Source organism: Poromitra crassiceps (assembly GCF_964638095.1).
Source record: "Poromitra crassiceps genome assembly, chromosome: 1".
Taxonomy (NCBI): Eukaryota; Metazoa; Chordata; class Actinopteri; order Beryciformes; family Melamphaidae; genus Poromitra; species Poromitra crassiceps.
In genome coordinates, this window is record NC_139623.1 from 77639491 (window position 1) to 77661816 (window position 22326).

General features: G+C 45.9%; 2 protein-coding genes across 2 annotated transcripts in view; both read right to left on the minus strand.

Moving 5' to 3' along the window:
• Nucleotides 1-2237: 2237 nt before the first annotated feature.
• On the minus strand, nucleotides 2238-10674 carry snrnp35 (small nuclear ribonucleoprotein 35 (U11/U12)). Its single transcript, XM_083642845.1, has 2 exons — nucleotides 10361-10674; nucleotides 2238-3483 (listed from the first exon to the last, which is right to left on the minus strand). Exons 1-2 carry the CDS (start codon nucleotides 10541-10543, stop codon nucleotides 2854-2856), a joined length of 813 nt encoding a protein of 270 aa, XP_083498971.1. The 5' UTR covers nucleotides 10544-10674; the 3' UTR covers nucleotides 2238-2853.
• Nucleotides 10675-12040: 1366 nt separating this feature from the next.
• bud13 (BUD13 homolog) overlaps nucleotides 12041-22326 on the minus strand; it is a gene marked incomplete at its 5' end in the record, with an annotated part of 30294 nt that continues 20008 nt past the window's right edge. The window contains 7 exons of the mRNA XM_083647057.1: nucleotides 12041-12825; nucleotides 13006-13087; nucleotides 13191-13381; nucleotides 13465-13603; nucleotides 15781-15889; nucleotides 16006-16313; nucleotides 16476-16706. Coding sequence (XP_083503183.1) covers nucleotides 12732-12825; nucleotides 13006-13087; nucleotides 13191-13381; nucleotides 13465-13603; nucleotides 15781-15889; nucleotides 16006-16313; nucleotides 16476-16706 — 1154 coding nt within the window. The 3' untranslated portion in view covers nucleotides 12041-12731. The remainder of the gene's footprint in view (nucleotides 12826-13005; nucleotides 13088-13190; nucleotides 13382-13464; nucleotides 13604-15780; nucleotides 15890-16005; nucleotides 16314-16475; nucleotides 16707-22326) is intronic.

The following is a 22326-nucleotide window of genomic DNA, read 5'->3' on the forward strand; positions in this document are numbered from 1 at the left end:
ACCTCAAATGACAATGTAGAAAAAACAAATGGCGGAGACAGCTGTCAGATCCTTGTGAATCGATCTTCGCTTATAACTTTACTAATACTTCGCAGAAAATTATGTTTTGTACAAGAATAGACGCGGGCTAATGTCTTCTTTGCAAAAAAAAGGCTGTTAACCCCGCATTTAACCCCGTAACGTTAGTTGGTGTCGGGCTTTGCAGAAAGCTCTCAGCTTCTCAGCAAGCGCTGAGAATGCAGCGCTGCGCTCGAGCTGCGTGTCGGGCTTTCCAGAAAGCTCTCAGCTTCTCAGCAAGCGCCAGGATTGGCCAATGTCAACTTCAGTCTCCAGAACGATCCAATCAAATCACCCGCACGTTCTTGCGGTCCCGCCTTACAGTAGTGTTTCAACTGACTATCAGAATGACATGCCAGTCGGACTTATAGTATTATTATTATTATTATATTATCATACTTGGAAACCGTTTTATAAAAGCAATATAGCACTCGAGCAGCGTGTGTTGTGGCATATATCCCGCTGCTCAGCAGTTATCCCACGAGGCCGCAGGCCGAGTGGGATAACAGCTGAGCAGCGGGATATATTTGCCACAACACACTGGCTCTCATGCTATATTGCTTAATTATACCATGGTCTGGGTGTATACTTGATTCTGATTGGCTGCAGAGTGTCCATTAAAAAGTGATAATGTACAGTTGGTAAAGTCGTTCAGCCAAAAGGTCTGTTCACTAGGGGTGGGGGAAAAAATCGATTCACCTAAGTATCGCGATTTTTAATGTCACGATTTTTTGGATCGATCTTTTATTCCAGAATCGATAATCGCAAATTAAAAAAAAAAAAAAATTGGGTGCTTGCAGTCAGGCCACTCACTGAACAGCAGGCCAGGCGCCGCCTACTGGTTTACTAGTGGTTTTATTACTTTATTAGTTAGTCTGAAGTAATAATTACACTTCAGGGTTAAAGTGGGTGCATCTCATTGTAAAATTGGACTTCAAACGGCCCAAATCTGGCTTCAAACGGCCCAAATTTCACGCGCGTTGGCCCATATCGGCCTGGCCTGCTTGGTATCTAATGCCCGGCCTGAATTATGATCCCAGTCCGCCCCTGTTTTTAACTATATCGCCCAGCCCTACTCATGATATATAATATACAGTCTCTAGTGTATGATTCAACTTTTCCCATGTTCTAATCTAGTGTAAAAAAGCAAACAAACTGAAAAAATAAAAGAAAAAAAGAAACAAAAATCGCAATAAATCGTAATATCGAATCGCAATAATCGTAGAATCGCAATATAAATCGAATCGGCACCCAAGAATCGTGATAGTATCGAATCGGGAGATAAGTGAATCGCCACAGCCCTACTGTTCACCATTCATATCAATGCGGCATAGTTTCAACAGTGTTATCAAGAGAGCAGTTTGAGCTCTATACCCCCGTTAAGGGTTAATATGGCACTTTAGTAAGTTTAGTAAGTATTTAAATCATCCCTGTGTGCTCAGAGATTTCCCTCCCCTGACAGAAGCCGGCTCTGAGCCATTAAGTGACGCGCGTGCCTCTGCAAGCTGAGCGGGGGCGAGCCGAAATGGAGGCAGAATCCCGACTGTAACAAAACTTCCCTCTGAACACGTGTGAGCATCATGTCCCATGTTGCGGTCTGAGCGAGGGGACTATTTTCTCTGCGGTTCTTAAATCATCTCCAAGGTTATAAAAACTAAATTTTGATTGCAAAACACATGAAAATATAAATGAATGAACTTGTTTTGTTGGCAAGTGACCATGGTATAAGCGGGGTAATGCACTTCGAGGTGTCCATTATCACTTGGTTCACGCTTCTCGCGTCGTCCCTTAAAAAGTGATAATGGACACCTCGTCGTGCATTAACCCTTGCATATATATATATACAGTAAATATGTATATTTGTATATATTGCTAGAATGAAAGTAACCCCAACTAATCATCACTCATGTCCCACAGGCAGATTCATTCATGGATAAGGAATTAATCCATTGACTAAGGATTACTGTGTAGCTTTTAATAGAACAATCCAGTAGGTGGCAGTAATGCAACACATAAGTCACTGTCTAGTAGTGCAATTAGTAAATAGTCAGCATATTCAAAATTATTTAAAAAAATTAACAAAAATACTCATATGTATTCAGATGAATCACTTTATTACATTTTTTTTGGATTATAAAAAAGAAAAAAGTCATGACATCACAGCAGATATTTGAATATCCATGGAAAACCTCAATAGAATATTCGATTTAAAAAAAAAAGTATTCGAGGACAGTCCTAGTGCTGTTACATGTTACATGTTTACAAGTAAAAGAAATATCAAAAGAAATTTGATTTCTGTTCTTGCACAAAATATATAATTTCAAGCACTTTCAATGACCAATACTTTCAAGGCCTTGACCCCCTCAAATGTACAAACTTCAATGACCCGTGTTTCAACAGACCCATGGTCAGCAGCTTTGTACAAACTATCTACAACAGTACATTTTAATGACTTATGGAGTCTGTCTAGTTGGTTAGACTGCCCATCTGGGGAAAGCAAACGAGATTCACACCCGACAAGATTGTAATATTCCTCAGATTAACATTGTAGGAAGACTTCAAAACTGGAAGAAAAAACAAATCCCCTTTCTATTTGGTTGCAGCCTCTGCTTTCGTGCCATGTGCTGTTGTCACCTGCTGTGTTAGACAAAAGGATTGACATGCACAGCACAGGTCTTATCACATCTTATGGAAGAGGGGGGAGAAGCATTGCTAGCATTATAGCATTGCTACACCCCCCCCCCCCCCCCCGAAAACAGTTTGGACTTTCCTCATCTCAAACTAGGAAAACAGGCTTCACCTCCTGTCCCGGTGCCTGTCCGCGTGTCTTCTGTCCTCCCTCTCTCCGCTCCTGTCCTTGTCTCTGTAGAAATCCCGCTCTCTGCCGCGGTCTTCCCTCCTCCCTCTGCTCCCCCACTCTGTGTCTCTGTTGTGGTGTCTGGGAGGCGACGTCGCTCGCTCCCTCTCTCTCGTCCCCGCTCTGTCCCACTCTGCGTCTCTGTTGTGGTGTCTGGGAGGCGACGTCGCTCGCTCCCTCTCTCTCGTCCCCGATCTGTCCCACTCTCTCCCGCCGGTGCCTGTCCAGTCGGGCACCGAGGAGAGTGCGAGGTTGATGGGCTTGCGGAACGGTCGGTCTCTCCCACCGAAGCGCAGCTGTCCGGACTCTTTCTTCCCTCCTTGTCCGCCGCCTAGCCGCCGTGGCACCCAGCCCTTGAGTGTCCTCTCCTGCTCGAAATCCACAAACAGCTCGTGCTGGTCCACCACTAACTTATTGGCGTCCCTGCGGGCCCGGAGAACGGAACGCTCCTCTTTGTACTCGATGAAGGCATATCCTTTGGAGAAGCCAGTGACGATATCCCTCACCAGTCGCAGCCGCTGGATGTCTCCGTATTTGGAAAACACCTGGTGCAGTTTATCCTCGGTTGTCTGTGGGTTAAAGCAGGGGTGGATAGTAATATTATTACAAGTAATAATGCACATAAGCAAAAAAAAAGTAGTAGTTTTTTCAAATATGTTCCTTTTTTTAAACAAGTTTTTGGGCCAGTAATCGACTTTTTTACTTCACTACATTTGTCCACACTGGGGCGCACAGGGAAATTGAGAAGGGTCGTTGAGGAAGAGGTGTAGAGAGGAAGAGAATGAGATGGAGAGAGTGGGAGATTGTTCATCTCAATTGTCTAGGATAGCTTTTGCTGTTGTTGTAGTGCTCATTAGTGCTGCTGTCTCAGTAGTCTTTTTTTTATTGTTCATACAAAAATACAAGCTTTCACATCATATGACAACATAACAAATAATAAATAATTGTACACCAAATAACAATAGAGCATAAAAAGAGTAATAATCGACACAAAACAAACGGCAACAAAAACACTTTCAGGGTCTGCTAATTAATTGGGATACATTTTAAATGTGTAAATAGTCGAATACCTTTTGTCAATTTATAATTTTTAAATTTTCAATTGTGGTCAAATATGTTTTAAGATCAGTAATTTTAAAGATATAAATATTAATTAATACACAGGACAAGATGTTACTATCCCTTGTGCCAAAATCCGAGGAAAAACACATTTAGAAGCCCAATCCAGAATAAAACAAGCTAACAGGCTAACAAACTAATAAACAAGACACAAATCACCAGTTACCTACCCTAGCCAACAGCAGTATGAAGCATGTCATTGGGGTTTTCAAGTGGGCACCTTCCTTCACCGACGTTTCGTTAAGTTAGGCCCACGACACCTCAAGAAGGCTTAACGGTGTAATCCAGCGTCCTGGAAACACCCCCCTCCATGCTACCACCGCACAACTGCATATTACCTCACTATCTAAGCCTAGCTATCCAGGTCGGTTCGGTATGACATTCCTGACTACACCACCACTGTCAATGATTCAGCCCTGTTGATGCGGACCGTTAATCATGACCAACAACAAACAATCCCTAACTACACCACCACTGTCAATGATTCAGCCCTGTTGATGCGGACCGTTAATCATGACCAACAACAAACAATCCCTAACTACACCACCACCGTCAATGATTCAGCCCTGTTGATGCGGACCGTTAATCATGACCAACAACAAACAATCAATCTGACCTTAGCGAGCTCCCCAGCTAGCATGTTTCCTCCTTATCCACAGCCATTCACTTGCTCGTTCTGCTGCCTGAGACATGTTGCTAACCGCAAGTTTCAGGCTCCGTCCCCGAATGCCCAACTCAGTTAGTAAGGCAATAACGGACTTTGCCACAAAACCACGGCAGCCCACCTCTACAGGCCGCACTCGAGCCCTCCAACCTCGCTGCTCTGCCTCTGCTGCCATTTCAGCATACCTAGCTTTCTTGCGCTCATAAGCCTCCTCAACTCGATCTTCCCACGGGACTGTGAGTTCGATAAAATAAACTCTCTTCTCTACCTCAGACCACAGTAACAAGTCCGGACGTAGCCGGGTGCTAACTATATATGCTGGGATGACTAGCTGTTCATTCAAGTCAACCCTCATTTCCCAGGCTCCACCTACACTTAGCTGCCCTAACTTGTGCCTGACCTTAATTGGTCTAATCTTTTCTCCCTCACGTACAAATTTGATCTGTCTAGTCTCTTTGCTAGCAACTAGAGAATTTACTTCTAGCCGCTTTTCCTCAACTGCAGCTGCCAAACATTTCAACACCTGGTTGTGACGCCAGGTGTATCGCCCCTGGGAGAGACTGACCTTACACCCTGACAGTATATGCCTCAATGTACATACACTAGAACACAACGGGCAGGCACCATCCTCGCCCAACCACTGATTTAAGTTCTGGGGAGATGGCAGCACATCATAAGTAGCCCCTAGAATAAATCTAATTCTGCTGGCCTCCATGCTCCACAACTCTCTCCACTTCAACTTTCTCTTCTCTACACTCTCCCAGTTCACCCACTGTCCTTGCTTTGCCTGCGACACTGCCTTAGTACATCTTACTGCCTCCTCTTGCCTATGTACTTCTTCAACTACCATCTTCCTCTTTTCTATTACTGATGCCTTGTTCCACACAGGTTTCCCTATGCACAACCCTAAGCCTCCACGCCCATGCTGCACCTGACCTATGATATCCCTATGTCTAAGAGCTGACTGTGCTTGCTGTACTGCCTCCTTTGGGTTCCACTTCCTCCCTGTTTTAACTGTGGGCGCTACACTCCTAACCACTGGATCCTTTGACTGAGTCAGAGTCATTTCCAGTCTAACCTTAGCACACTTGAACTCCTCTGTCAGGCTAGATAATGGCAATTCCAATATGCCTTTCCCATATAAGGCTACACTGCTTAGGCAGCGTGGGACTCCGAGCCATTTTCTAATGAATGAGTTAATCATCCTTTCTAGCTTTTCTACCTTTGAAAGGGGAACCTCATACACTGTCAGTGGCCACATCAACCGAGGCAACAATCCAAACTGCAAACACCACAACTTTAACTTTCCTGGGAGCCCTGACTTGTCTATACTTGAAATACCTTGAATCATTTCCTGCCTCACCTCCTCAAACTGTCCCTTATCACTGAGACTTGCATCATACCATCTTCCCAAACTCTTGACTGGTTTCTCTAACACTGTAGGCACCACCTCATCATTTATAACAAACTTCTTACCTACTACCCTCCCTTTAATGATTGAAATACTCCTGGACTTACTTGGCTTCACTTTCATTCTAGCCCACTGCAGATTACTATTTAACTTATCCAACAATCTGCTAGTACATGGAGCGGTTGACGTCATAGTCGTCATGTCATCCATGTATGCCCTAATTGGAGGGAGCCGCAGCCCTCCCTGCAGCCTTTCTCCACCCACTACCCATTTTGAAGCCCTAATAATGATCTCCATTGCCATGGTAAAAGCTAATGGGGAAATTGTACACCCTGCCATAATGCCTATCTCCAGCTGCTGCCAAGCTGTAGTGTACTCTGCTGTGGTAAAGCAGAGTTGAATATCTAAGAAGTAGGCTTTAACTAAGCTCTTTATACTACCTGGCACTCTAAAGAAATCAAAGGCCTCCCATAACAGACTATGCGGCACTGACCCGAAAGCATTAGCCAGGTCCAAGAATACTACATGCAGGTCTCTCTTCTCACGCCTAGCTGACTGGATTTGGTGCCAGATCATGCTGGTGTGCTCTAAGCACCCGGAGAAGCCGGGAATTCCAGCCTTTTGCACCAAAGTATCTATTAGCCTATTCTTTTCTAGATAACTAGACAGCCTCTGTGCCACAACACTAAAGAAAACCTTCCCTTCAACATTAAGTAGACTGATAGGTCTAAACTGACTTATCTCTAACGAGTCCCTTTCTTTAGGAATGAAGATTCCCCCTGCTCTACGCCACGCCTTAGGAATAACCTGCTTCTTCCAGACTACCTTCATCAGCTTCCATAGAAACTGCAACACATCTGGAGCACTCTTATACAGCCGGTAGGGGACTCCATTAGGACCCGGGGCTGAAGAGGCCCTTGCACGTCTCACTACTTCTTGAACTTCTTTCCACCTTGGTGGGCTATCATCACACTGGCTCTCTATTTCACCAATAGGTGGAATATCAGCTGGGACTGTCATCTCTCTAAACCTTTCCCTATCTTTGTGAACCTCCTCCAAATATTCCTCAAGCTTCTGCTTAGGTACCATAAGGCTACCATTCTTTTCCTTACTAAACAATGACTTCACAAATCTAAATGGATCCTTATAGAATGCTATTCTAGCTCTCTCTTTCTTTTTCCTATTTTTCCTAATGCTCTCTGCTCTTCTTAAAACTGCCAACCGATCCCTCACATCTGACTGCAAGCAATCAATGCCTTCCTTCTCAACCTCTGTAGCTTTTCTCCACTGCCTCTTAAGCTGTCTTCTCTCCTGGATAAGTCTATCTATCTCTTGTTGGCGCCTAGATTTAACTACCTCACCCTCTAGTTTCTTCCTTTTCTCAAAGACGCCAAACCTTTCCTTACCATAATCATAAATACAATCTCCCATTTTCTCCAACTTACTCTCAGCAGTTCCTTTAAGCTTCTCTAACATCCTAACCAAATCACTATTGATATCTTCCCACTTCCTACTTTCCGCTGCACCTGGCCACTTAACTCTAGGCTTCTGACCGCTAATCTTCTCCCTTTTTGGCTGGCTGGCCTCTCTGCTTTCCTCGGTGCTAGGACCTGCCTCAACATCAGGGGTGCTGATGTCCTGCGAGCTGTGGGTTACTTCCTGTCGCTGGACTTCACCCGACTGACTTGATAAACTTCTTAAGAAATAATTATCAATGCGGGAAAAGACATTAATCAGGTTAATTGTGTAGGATTAATCTGCAGAGATTGGGATTGTTACAAAAGAGGAATATATGTCAATCTTTGTTAGTACCGTAATTTCCGCACTATAAGCCGCACCGGAGTATAAGCTGCAGCAGCAAAATTGCCTGTTTGTTACATATATAAGCCGCACCGGACTATAAGCCGCAGGTGTTTTAATGTTTTTTTTTTTTTTTTTAATTGTGTTTTAATGTTTAATTACCATATGTAAGGGTTCATGCACAGAGGGGATTGTCGGGAAAGAGATGGCTGTTTGAGGAAGCTCCCATTTATTAACATTTCAACAAAACAACATAACACAACACCACCTGTGTTTTTTTTTACAGTGCACACAGTGTCCGCGGTGTGGTGAAAAGAGGGCAAGAGAGGAAATTAAAACAGAAGTGGATTTATAGTTAGAAAGAGTGCTAAAAAAGAGAGAATTCCGTTTTTTTTTTTTTTTTTTCCCCCGAAAAAATCCATAGATAAGCCGCACCGTTATATAAGCCGCAGGGCCAAAAAACAGGGAAAAAACCGCGGCTTATAGTCTGAAATTTACGGTACTGTATATATATATCTTTTTTTTTAATCTGAGAAGTACTTATGTAAAAAATTAAACCAAAAGGAAGTGGCATGGAACCAATATATAAACACATGTTCAATAGACCCCCTCACAACCACAAAACGAGCATCTGTTGCTTACAGTTGGGAAGAACTTGCAGATAGTAGCTTTAGTAGGATAGTACCTGTGAACCATCTTAAATAGAATTTTTTATTCTATTTGGAATTATATACTCATGAGGTAACAGAAAAAGAGTGTTCCACTGCTCTCTATTTAAATATAACCACCGGTATTTGCATAAGGGGTACTAGTGGTATTCTCAAGATGATTTCTAATAAAAGCATTAGTGCATTTTCTATCAAATATAGAGATCCCATTAATAGTAAGGGGACATTCATTTAAAGATGGAGCGTCACTACATAATGTTATGTGCTAAAGACACAAGACTATTCGGTATTGACCTGATTACCATGTCAAACTCCCAGCGAGCAATGTGAACACCACATCACTCCAAGAAAACCTCATACTCCTATAACTCGCCGTCTTTTGCATTCAAAAGTTGGTTCACAACTTCACAGTATTTATCTTGTTTACAAACCAATTATGTAGAACAGTGTTTTGTTTCTATAAGAAATGTAAGCATTGTTCCACAATTGTAAGGAGACAAATTATGATTGAACAGAACAGCCCCATTCTAATAAAAGTTGTTGAAAGTTAGCTATTTTACAGGGACTTTTCCAACTAAGGACATACAGTGCATGAAATGATTATTTGATCCCTTGTCAATTTTATAAGTTTGCCCATGGACAAAGAAATGAACGGTCTATCATTTTAATGGTGGGTTTATTTTAACAGTGAGAGACAGAATATCAAAACACCTGAAAATCACATTATATAAAAGGTAGAAATTGATTTGCATTTGATTGTGTGAAATAAGTATTTGATCCCCTAGCAAAACATGACTTAGTACTTGGTGGAGAAACCCTTGTTGGCAAGCACAGAGGTCAGACGTTTCTTGTAGTTGGTCACCAGGTTTGCGCACATCTCAGGAGGGATTTTGGTCCACTCCTCTTTGCAGATCGTCTCCAAATCCTTGAGGTTTCGAGGCTGTCGCTTGGCTTCTCGAAGCTTCAGCTCCCTCCACAGATTTTCTATGGGATTAAGGTCCGGAGACTGGCTAGACCACTCCATGACCTTAATGCGCTGCAGGATGTTAATCCATTACAACGTAGTGTGTTACCAATGGTTTTGTTGGTGACTGTGGTCCCAGCTGCCTTGAGATCATTAACAAGTTCCTCCTGTGTTGTTCTGGGCTGATCCCTCACCTTTCTCATGATCATTGATACCCCACGAGGCGAGACCTTGCATGGAGCCCCAGACCGTGGGCGATTGATTTTGTTTCTTCCATTTTCGAAAGGTGTCTTGCAAAGAAGAGTCGACCAAAATCCCTCCTGAAATGTGCGCAAACCTGGTGACCAACTACAAGAAACGTCTGACCTCTGTGCTTGCCAACAAGGGTTTCTCCACAAAGTACTAAGTCGTGTTTTGCTAGGGGATCAACTACTTATTTCACACAATCAAATAGAAATCAATTTCTATCTTTCATATAATGTGATTTTCTGGATTTTTTTAAAATGTCTCAACTCATGCCACATCACTTAACATCAGTGGGACAAAAATTCATCAGTGATTTATGACACTGATCACATCCCTTTTATAATAAAGGATACTATAAGGATTTATCTTGTATCCTTACTTATTAGCTTACCTACCTGCTCTACTTCTACTTTATCAGCAAGTGCTGATAAAAAATATCAAAATGGAAAGTATTTTCTACCTTTTCACGTTTACACAAATCTTTTTTTCATGCGAGTAATTGTACTTTTACGTATTTTTACAGTGGGCATACTCTAACGTTACCCAGACACCCCTACTGTACCCCAGTACCCACCACTTGATGCAGGCGGGCGACGAACAGGGTGAGGAGCGGGTCCCCGACCACGCCTTTGTTTGGCTTGTATCGGGCCACCATAGCCCTCCAAACGGCCCGGTCATGGGGCTCCACATCGGTCCCGTCGATACTGCCCGCTTTCAGCGGGTCGTACACCTTCGCTATCGGACTCCACTCGCTCATTTCGGTCAACCTAACGTTAAATAACAGTTCACGTGTTTTCGGGATACATCCACGACCTTCTGGCTGCTATTTTCACTCAATTAATTGCGAATAAACGAAGTGAAGTCAGAGATCATCCATTTCTTTTTCCATTTCTGCAGCTGCAGCAGAGCGTGCATCAACAAAATAGTCCCGTACGGAATCGAAGTGTTTCGAAAATCGTTCCTACTCAATCAGATGCGATTAACCCCAATGGCCTCGCGATGTCGCTATTCTTTTAACACATGTTGTACTTGTTGCCATGAGCTACTGTCTGTCCAAATATATAACCTCGTTTGTCTGTCCTACTGCAGGTTTGCCTGACCTCCTGGAAGTCACTCATAAGGTCCAATTGTTTTCAAAAACACATTAAATAATAAACAGGGTACATCATGTTGAACAGCACACTTTTCCCTAACATTCAACCAAATATGTAATGTCATTATTTGCCAGTACAGTACCGCTTCATTATCAACTTATGGATGTACACGTTACCAACAAAAGTATGTGGGAACAGTGACAACACACACCACAACACTTTACAAAAACATGATTTAATAAAACAGTGAAAAACACAAACATCTGTTCTGGCTCCACAATGAATCAATAATTACAAAAGCATGAAGATGCTGTCGATTCACTGCTATGTACAGTTATCATGTTGGTAGCTCATCAATCTGTTATTTTGTTCATCTCTGCTGAAATGACCAAAGTATTTCCCAGTCTCTACTACTATTCAAAATGTTATTTGAATTACTTTGTACAGTGGGTAACTGCATGTGTCTGGTCTGCAGTTCATATCACACTAATCTAGATGAGAATGGGCAAACTTGCACTTTACTTCAGCTCTGCTCTCTAACCATCAGGGGCCGGTTGCACCAACTGGTCTTACACTGGTCTTAAGCTAAGTTGGTCGTAACTTTACGACCTAACAGCTACGCCGGTTGCACCAAGACGGCTTAAGGCCTAAACATGGTCGTCCCATGGTCGTCCGTCAGAGCCTCGCCCCGCCCTCCCCGTACGACGGTGGGTGGAGCGCCGTCCTACGGGGAGGGGGCGCCGTCAGCTGACGGGGGCTGCTCGAAAATGTGACTCAGCGCCGACGATACGTGCGTGACGTCAGCTGCACGAGAGTTGTGATTGGCCGTTGCCTTGGCTCATTGTTGTAAAGTCGCCTTTCAAAGCATGACGTTAGATTATAACGAACTAGTTGTGTGGCTTAGCCTTCCCAAATGTTGAGGGTCGTTTTTTAGAATTTAATACATAGAATTGAGAACGTTACATTCAATTTCATTCAGACTGCCTGGCACACAATCTCCGCCATTTTCACACGGAGCTTCCACAGGAGGAGGGAGGGTGGGAGGAGGGAGGGCGTAGTGGCGTCCGAGCATGTAGGGCTAGCTGGCGCCGCCAGACGGCGAGACGGCTCCAATTCGAGGCGGACGGACGACCATGTTTAGGCCTTAAGCCGTGTTGGTGCAACAGGCGTAAATCCACCAACTGGTCTTAACTATGCCTGGTCGTAACTCCAACGTCGGTCTTAGTTAAGACCATGCACTTACGCCTGTTGCACCAACACGGCTTATGTCTGGTCTTAACTATGCAGGTCGTAGCAATGCGCGTCCATGTGAATTGCCAGGGAATGCACCCTGATTGGATGATGTTGCAAAAAATGTGCCTCGCGACCTGCTTGGAGCACTGTGCCACTACGCTCTCTCAGCCACTACTGTAAAACACCCTCCCTCCTCCCACCCTCCCTCGCTCCGGGGGGAAAATGGCGGCTATTGAGCCAGACAGACAGTCTGAATGAAATTGAATGTAACGTTCCCAATTCTATGTATTACATTCTAAAAAACTAACGGCAACATTTTGGAAGGCTAAGCCACACAACTAGTTAGTTATAATCTAACGTCGTGCTTTCAAAGACGGCGAACTGGCGGTGTTACGACGATGACGGTCAAAAAGGTCTCCGCGGAGATCTCTGTTACAGGCAGGCTCTACGCCTCCTCCTGACCAGGCGTAGGAGTTACGCCTGGTCGTAGTGAAAATAAGGCTTAAGCCGTCTTGGTGCAACTGGCGTAGCTGTTAGGTCGTAAAGTTACGACCAACTTAGCTTAAGACTAGTGTAAGACCAGTTGGTGCAACCGGCCCCAGTTGTTTCCGACTGCCATTACATGTCTTCCACACTCCATTTGTACGCTTCATCCTGTACTGCCTTTTTATCCGCCATCCTGGTGTAGCGCTTCTTTTCAAAACCATTGGACCTGGGAGACACACAAAAAATGTTTGTCATTGTTTTTTTTAATTTTAAAATCACGAAGTGGGTATTCCACCCTCAAGTATGCGAGATATATATATATTTTCAATTCCAGTAGTTAAGAAAAACAGGAAAGACACACACGCACACGCACACGCACACGCACACACACACACACACACAATACCTGTCAACCCCATCCCAGCGATAGCCCGGTAGAATATTGAAACGGTTTGGAGGCGGCGCTGGGCCTTTATACCGCGGTCTCTCTGCAAAACAAAAACAGGAAGTTTGAGCAGCTTAACACTTCATACCAATTGGTGGTAACCAACTATTTTTGCTGCAGTCATCTCAGTGAATAATGTATCTCACCTTTGACACCTTGCAACTTCATATTGCGGTCCTTTTTGCGTCGGAGCATAGCAGCCATCGGATCGCCGTCCCTTTCCTGCTCTCTTAGCATGCGGTCAAGATCCTCGTCGTCACGTTGACGTGCCAGCGGTTTCTGGACTTCATGCAGGGCGTCCACCATTTTCTGCTGATGCATCTGGCCCTGAGCCAGCCTATAAACAAAATGTATTTTATACAGAAACAAGTATGCAAATCAAAACGACACAAATGTGTAAAAATATGTTGAGAGTCTTACCCTTTTCCCCATTGAGCATATTTCTCATCCTTTGCAGATTTCTCTCCAGCTTTCCTCCTCTGTTCTTCTCTCTCCGAATCTAAATCCCTCTTTTTACCACTCTTGTCTCTGAACACAGTCTGGGCATTTCGGGAGTCATCTGGTGAGAGCAAGTAAATGGGTTTAAAACATCATCAGAGTTTTCATTCAGTTAAACAAGGATTAAACAGAACTGTGACTATAGAGTCTAGAACCACTTGGGACTATTCATGTGTCATGCAGATAGTGTGTGATAAGTCTTGTGTGCTTAATAAACAGCTGTGTAGCAAATATCTTAAAGTCCCTGGAAACCAAAATCCACAAAAACCTTCTAACTATTACATTTAGGGTCTTATGTGAGTAATTGTGTGCCTCAGAAAGTGGTTTACATTACTTTCAACCCTAACCCCAAAAATCTACACTTTTCTACAAGGTCTGGCTTTCCATTTCCTCATTGAAGAGAGCGGTGCGCGCGGTGCTAAAATGCATGATCTTATCACGCCATAAGATTTAATCGAATCACACACATGCACGCGCGCACACACACACTGACACACACACAGTAGCGCTGTGCACTCGCAGCGGCAGAGATGTCTTCCTCTCGCCGAGCAACGCGTGAACACACACACACACACACACCATCTCTCTTTCCTTCTCTCTCTCTCTCCCCGACGGAGAGGGAAACGGAGAGTCTCCGTTTCCCCCTCTCTCTCTCTCTCTCTCTCTCTCTCTCGGAGACCTGCTGCAGACGGGACATGCCCACACAGTCCGCGGGAGAAAATACACTCTAAAATCTAATTGATTCTCATGACTTTTGCCATGACTGTCAAACCTAAATTTATATACTTTGCGACGTTCATCATCGTTCAAATTTGGCTGGTGGCTTATTAACTCATTCACCGCCAATGACGTCTTTGACGTGTTATCAGCAATGGCCTTCCCCGCCAAGGACGTGTTTGACGTGTTTTTGTTTTTATTGGTGCAGCGCCTGCAGCAAACACTTGCCCAGCCTGTCACACAGACACAGGTCCCTGCCTTCAAAGGGTAGCCGACAGCACGCGATCAAACACATACCGCAGCTGTTGTTTTGAAATTGAGCAAGAGGGAAAGCAGAGAACGGGTAACGCTTCCTTGTGCAGACAGGAGAAACGCCATTGAAACGCCGAGCTGGAGTCGCCTTCCTCTGTGCCAGCCAGGAGAAAACGGGAGAAAGTAATCAAGAGATGTGTTTGATCATCGGAGGAATGAGGAAATGATCGATCAGTTTGCGAGGGCGGTGAGGACGTGTTGAATAGCCGAGGGGAAAACGGGAACGATCATAGATATGACAGGGAGACATGGACGAGGACGGTGTACCAGAACAAATCAAAATAAACACAGGAACAGCTAGGCAGCAGCGGGCAGAAGGCACTCACAGCAGCCCGCTGTCCTTCTCAAGAGCTCTTCAGTTGGTTCATGAAATCGCTGGGCTGCTCGCCCTCCAGTGTTGCTCCTGGCCAATCCCAGCGCCACAGGGCGTGGTTATTGCTTATCCTATGTTGGGTTAGAAATCTAAAAGGGGGATCGTGTGTGTGTGTGTGTGTGTGTGTGTGTGTGTGTGTGTGTGTGTGTGTGTGTGTGTGTGTGTGTGTGTGTGTGTGTGTGTGTGTGTGTGTGTGTGTCTGTCTGTCTGTCTGTCTGTCTGTCTGTCTGTCTGTCGGTGTGTCTGTCTGTCTGTCTGTCTGTCTGTCTGTCTGCACACTCACACCGAGTAAACTGTATTGTTGAATGTAAAAAAAAAGCACTTCATGTGTGTATATATATATATATATATATATATTTTTTTTTTGTCATTTGTGTCCTAACGAATAATATTTACATGTCTGATGTCAATACAGTTCAAAATAAAAGAATTGAGAGTGAGTTATGCCTGAGATTGTGCCCTTTTACAAAAATGCTTTTTTCTCCCTTTTCTCTTCCCAGACAGGCTTTTTTGGTGAACATGGGGTGTATAAAAAGGGTTATAAGTAGAGTACAGAACATGCTAAAAGCTAACTTTCTTTTTGGGGGTGAAAGTAGAGACTTAGATCTTCATTTCGAGGTATTGGACATCACTGTAGTCCTAGTACAGAATTTACTGTGGGTCTTGAAAGATGACCAAACATTATGGAAATACTTGGCCTGTGCCAAAAATGCCAGTCAGATATTGGCAGTGAATGAGTTAACATAGGTTTCTGTGATGTGATGAACTCAAAATGCGAAATAAAAAAATAAAATATTTCTGGTTTCCAGGGACTTTAAGAGAAAAGCAGAGCTGACCTTCTAGTGTCAGGTTGTTTTTCTCTCTGCGTCGGTTGTCCTCCTGCTCTTTCCTTAGAACATCTATGGAAACCAGACCTGCCTTCGCTCCAGAAAGCATCCTCGGGGCCTGAAAACAAGGAATCAAAAGAACATGGTTGAATTCAGTTTGTCACTGAAGAGATACTAAATTATTAGACAAATGAGGTTTCCAACTCCAGCTGAACTAGTAGCATCATTTCTCACCTGTGATTGGCCAGACCTGCGAGGAGGAGACAGATCGTCGTCTGAAGCCCTTCCAGTCTGAGTTCGCCTCCTAGGCGGCGATTGGTCAGAATCAGAGCCCCGGCCATTATTTGGTCTTCTGGGCAGTGATTGGTCAGAATCAGGGCCTCCTCTTGTTTTTGACTGCCTCCTCTGAGGGGATTGGTCAGAGTCTGATGCTCCTCCCTTTAGTGGCTTTTTCCTCAGAGGGGACTGGTCAGAGTCAGAGTCATGCCTGGTCTGAGCCCGCTTTGCCAACGGTGACGGTTTTCTCCTGACTGGGGATGAATCTGATAAAAGAAAATCATATTCAAATATTTCACTAAATGCTTCATAAAACACGTCACCAACAGTTCTCTTCGCATCTGCAAGCACAGTTACTCGAACAATTGAAAGATGAAGGGCAGACAAAAATTAAGTTTCAGGTAGAACCCAGATTCAGACACACTTACCTCTGCTTTGAACTTTCCAAGATTTCCCCGAATGTTGTCTCTGGGGGGACAAGTCTGGTGAGTCATGACGTCGTCTCCTGGGAGGTGATGTGTCTGCTGAGTCATGCTGAGTCTTTCTGACGGGCCCTGCTGAGTCATGCTGAGTCTTTCTGACGGGCCCCGCCTCTGGCCAATCATGGCAAGTGCTACTCGATGCTGCAGCCTCAGGAGATTCCACATCCTCTTCATCAGCTACCGGGGGAGAGGACTCAATTTTAATACTGTGACAGTTCACTACTCTCCCTCACAGATAGGACGCTATGATTGTTATATCGTCGCTGTTGTGCCAGGACCTCGAATCTCCAAAACAGCAACTTTTCAGGAAGTAAAAAAAACCTGTTTGCTCTTAAAATACTGAACCAAACGTCGTCACAGTTGGCATATGTCTTAATTATAGTTAGTTTTACTTCGTTTCGAACTCAAGCTCTCACTAGTGCCTACAACGCTGCTACGCAGCCCTATGGAAGACTGTTATTTTGCTCCAAAATTACTTTTCATTAAAACCGACCACCCACCCGTAGGTGGCGTGGTACCCCCTGGGGCTGACACGGATCCACGTGACTACGTCACGTCCTGTCAGCCCAGGGATAATCACTTTCCGTTTCTTCCACCCCGCTGAGAAGACGTGTTTTAGAAAGCTCCGCGGTTAACTATAGCTGCTTTCACACATGTCTGGAATTCAGGAGTTATCTAGAGGCCATCCGTATTGGCTGTCATGTGTGAACAGATTTTCGAGGCTCATGCGCGCTCCCGCGAGCCTCATCCTAGCCGGAGGGAAGTGTAGCCCCTGCCCTACACACAGGGGCGGATTGTCCCCCTCCAGAGCTCCGTGAAGTAGTCAGCTCGTGAGTGCATGAGGACAGACAGAAAGCCAGCGTGACAGATTATTATTATATAAATAGTCGATGTGAATGAGCAGCAAAAAAACATCATGCAAAGTTTTTCGAATGAAGCGCCTCAAACCTGCTCCGTGTGCGACTGTGCCATGTTGCTGGATTGAAAGGCTCATGGCTCTGATCCGATTTCATGTCTGCATAGCTTCGCACAGCACACACATTTAATAAGCATTTTTGGACGCGAGGGTCGTCCCGCTTCCCAGTATTGGACATCGCTAGGTAGTAGGGGTGTCACGATACACTCAGTTCACGATACGATACGTATCACGATACTGGGTTCACGATAACGATACGATACGATACGATTTTAACAATATTTTTTTAAACTTGAATAATGACAATATATGACTGGAAAAGTAGTATTTTATTTGAAATGCACAAATACAAAACATGCTGTTGTGGGAAATTGTTATTACAATAACAACTAGAAAAAACATGAGATTGGAGATAAGGCTTATCTTGAAATAGAATGAGTTACACCGTCACTTAGATTTACTTTGAACTAAAAGGTTTCTCAGCAGTATAAATTCTCATTATGCATCTTCAGTTTTTCTTCAAACTCAAACAACAAGACTTTTCTTAATCTATTTTTTATGCATCTTCAGTTTTTCCTGTCAAGTAAACAGTTTTGCCAGAAACTCAATTGAATGGTTTCTCTCCTGTGTAACTTCTCATGTGTCTCTTCAGAGACTTGTTCAACTGAACTACTTTCCACACATTGAACTTCAACAAACAAAGACGTTTCTTAGTCTATTTTTTGAAAAAAAAAAAAAAAAAAAAATTTGCGATATGAGATTTCATCTCAACGATACATATCGTGACGTTTTACTATCGCGAAATTTCGTGGGACGATATATTGTGACACCCCTACTAGGTAGTGTATCTGGATCTGGTTACGTTCATGTCTTTGATTTAACGTTTACACAGCGTTTGTGAAGATTCAATGGCAAATGGCAGAACCGCAAATTCCAAGTAGCGTCAAGTCAGGCAGTATAAAACGAAAACTTCCGGGTTTAACCTTCGCAATAAATAAAGTAAATGCACGTGTAATGTTTTTTGTGTGTGTTTCGAAAGATACAGAACGGAGATAAACTGGAAGAATATCTGCTCCCTTCGAAAAGTCAATTTTAACCCGTAGTGAGTCGACATTCAGATTTTTTGTTACTAAGTAATACAACATTTATTTTATTTTGAAGGTAAAAACGTCTAGCTTCCTGTATTCTGTATAATTCTAGTAGGTTGGATGCATTTTAGGCATAGGACTGAACATAGCAAAGACCTGTTTTGTTTGTAGTGCTTGCGACTCGAGGAAATCGATGCATCTGGGCGTGAGTTGTAGGGTTGTTTAATTAATTAGTTACTAACATTATGCGCAAACGATTATATGCCGTGAACGTTAGGCAGTTATCGCCCATTATGTATTTTTCGTTTTCACAACTCCTGTGGTCATGCCCAAATTCCCCCACCCCCGCCCCCTCTCTACTTTACAAACTCTGCGGAGGTGCTACTCATGTGTGAAAGCAACATGCCTCATGTGTGAAAGGGTACACTTCACGTATCATCCGGGGCAGGCTCAGTGGGGGGCAACCCTCACCTGATCCGGAGTTCATGTGTGAAAATAGCTTATGAGTTAGCTCTCTTACATAGCTTTAGATACTAGGCTCGTTCCGTCTGATTTGCCCACCTCAAGAGGTTCGCGTGGACGGGATAAAGCAGGCTTCGGGACCCGATCCTGTACCCTTCACCCTGCGGCATCGGAACAAGTCATCTAAAAGCTAAGAGTATCTTCCTTAGTTAACTGTTTATTGCTACCGCCGTGTAGTTCTGCTGCTACCGCCGTGTAGTGGTTATGGCTGCCGCTGTGTAGCTTTGCTTCGCTCCCCCGTCTGGGGCAGCATTTTCGTTTGAGGGCCAATTTATGTCCGCGCTCAAAACTGTTAAGGCTAGGTTGCTTACGTGCAAATAGCTTGTACCACGTAGCACAGGAACAAAGAGGCTAATTAGCCCAGTTGTTACAGATAGCTAGCTTGGCACCCGTGCGGGTAGCTTTCGCGTGCTAGGTACTTTAGGCGCCGGCTTTAGAGCGCGCGCGTTAGATAGTTAGCTAGTTTGCTCAGTGCAGCTAGCTTGGACTACCTTGTAGCACTCCAGCTATCTGGCTGCGTCCCCAGACAGGGTAACGCACCCGGTTATTGTGGCAGATAGCTAACGTGCACACGTGCAGTTAGTGTCTGTGTGCTAAGTACTTCGCGCCAGCTACCCCTGTGTAGGGCGCGCGTTAAGCGAGAGTAGTAGCTAGAAGCCATGCTCTTCAGTTAGCTAGATAGCTAGCTTGCTCCCGTGCAGCCAGTATCTAGCGTTGTGTAGCACTCCAGCTATCTTACCGTTGCAGGGTTAGCTTGCACGGTAACCCCGTTATTCCTGTTAGCAGAGAGAGGGGGGAACAGCTAGGTGCTGTATTAGCTGTGAGGCTACGCTGGCCGGTTACGACCGGCACAATTCATTTAATGTGATGCCTAAGGGCAGGAGCACACCGCACAGGCGTTGCTGGGACCTACATAAATGTAGTGTAGCTTTTACTGGCGTCGGCCCCGAAGGGGGCACTCTGAGATATTAGCTGGGCGATTACGCTAGCTAGGTGAGCTCGCCCCGCACGTTGTGTGGGCCGCTTCTCTCAGTACTTACGCCATCTTAGCCAGCTTGCTTGTCTGCTAAGTGTTGCTTGCCTCGTGCAAATAGCATCTACTAGATTGTAACTCCCTCTGAGGAGTTTCTTCTGAGATTGACTAGCTTCGCGGGCCGCTGGCCTCTGCTTGCGGTCACGCTTGCTTCCCCGTGTTACTCAGGGTAGAGACTCGCTGCACCGGCTTGTGCGCAGGCTTGTGTTAGCGCACGCTTGTCTCTCAGTGCTTATGCTAGCTTAGCTAGTGGCTTCCACGCCTGTTCTCTCGGGTTAACAGGTTGTGGGTATTGGTGCCTCCCCTTCGGGATGGGCTATTGCCGCTTACGTTACCATTGCACGCGCACGTTCGCTAGCCTCCGGGTTGCTTACTGTCTAGCCTGTGCTTCTTGCTAGCCTGCTAGCTTGCTTAAGCAGTACTCCCGCTAATAGGGTGCGCCCTGCGGGAGCTTGCTATAAGTGATTAGCTTCCTGCTTCCTCTTGCTACTGAGCAGGGAAAGTCAGGGAGGCTACTTGGCCGAGTACGAATCGGCACGTTAAGTGAGTGTTCTGCCTTGGGCACGAGCACGCTGCACAGGCGCTTTGAACCCTCGGTCTGGTCCGCAGCTAAGCTCTTGAGAGCTGACCAAGGTCCGCTCTCAAAGGAGTGTGAAAGCTAGCTTGCCTTGCATACGTGCAGATAGCAATATTTAGTACTGTTTAGCACAGAACGATAGTATTTGCAGATAGCTGGCGTGCACCCGTGCAGTTAGTATCTGTGTGCTAAGTACATTGGGCGCGAGCTACCTCCGCTACAATAGACGTACCGCTCCTTGCTGGCGCTACACGTCCAGCAGGGCTTACAGCTCGCAGCTCTAAGGACAAGCCCACCGCCCTTGGTGCCCAAGGCCCGGGGTGGTTGGGAGCTCTCCATGGGTCGCACTCCCTTGTTGGGGCGCCCCCTGCAAGTGCAGGGAGCCTGGCAGGGGGCACAGCGCACCTTGGTCCATGGCCACGGCCTGGCCTCGGTTGGCAGCGCCCAGGTCAAGCCCACCGGTTGGCTCACCAAGGCTGGGCTTAGTTCCAGCCTGCGGCTTGTAGCTTTAGACCCACCGTCCTCGGTGCCCAAGGCCCGAGTTCGGTCGGGGGCTCGCCCAGGGTCTCATACCCATCATCAAGGCTCGCCTTGGTCCATGGCTACGGCCTGGCCTCGGCTAGAGGCTCCTAGGACAGCCCACCATCAATGGCACCGACGGCTCATTGCTGGTCGGGAGCTCGCCTGGGGGCCGCACTGTCGGACAAGTCCACGTGCGGCCGGTCTCGAGAAAGAACGTTACCTCCGCAGTCCCCCCAGCCTGCGAAAGGTGCACGGCAGGGGGGGGGGGTTACTTCGATACAACAGCGCGTCAGTAGGCGGAGCTTGCGTAAGAAGTTCTCCCCCAGCATGCACAGCTTCTACGGAACTGTCCATGCGGCGGGGGGGCGTAGCCTCTCACGTCCCGCCCCCCATCAGGGCACCGGATCAAAAGGTCCCGGTGCCCAGCAATATGCTCATGACGGGTTCCGCTCCTTTGGCCACAAGAGACCATCTTGTCCAACAGGCTCGATGCCTGGGAGCATCTATGTTCCCCGTCCCCATTACGGCGCACCCTCCAGAGGGGATACGCTCTACAGTTTGCCAGGCCCACACCCACGTTCGACGGGACCCCCGATCTGGCCGTGGAGGGGGAGGCCATGGACATACTCCACAAGGAGGTTATTCGTTCCTCGCCAAAGGGGCGATTCGCTCGGTTCCCAAGGCAGATGTGCGCTTGGGTTTTTCTACCACAGGTACTTTATCGTGCCGAAGAATGGACGGCTCCATGCGTCCAAAATTGGACCTTCGGCGTCTCAACAAGACGCTGAGGAAGTCCCGTTCCGAATGCTCTCTTCCCCGCCTGTTCAACGGGCTCCCCTCCGCGCGAGGGGGATCCGCGTCTTCCTATATCTCGACGACGTTCTCTTAGCGGCCGACTCGAGGGTCCGTGCCACGGAACATACCAAGGTGGTGACCGATCACCGGCAAACCTTAGGGTTTTTGGTGAACTGGCAGAAGAGTTGCCTCGTCCCAGCGCAGGCGGCGACCTTCCTGGGGCTCGAGCTAGACTTCCTGAGAGCCTTTCGCCAGAGCGACAGGCTCGCACGGTTCGGACAGCAAGCCAAGGACGTTAGGTCTGTGCCCTCGGTGTCAGTGCATCAGTGCACAGTGATGTTGGG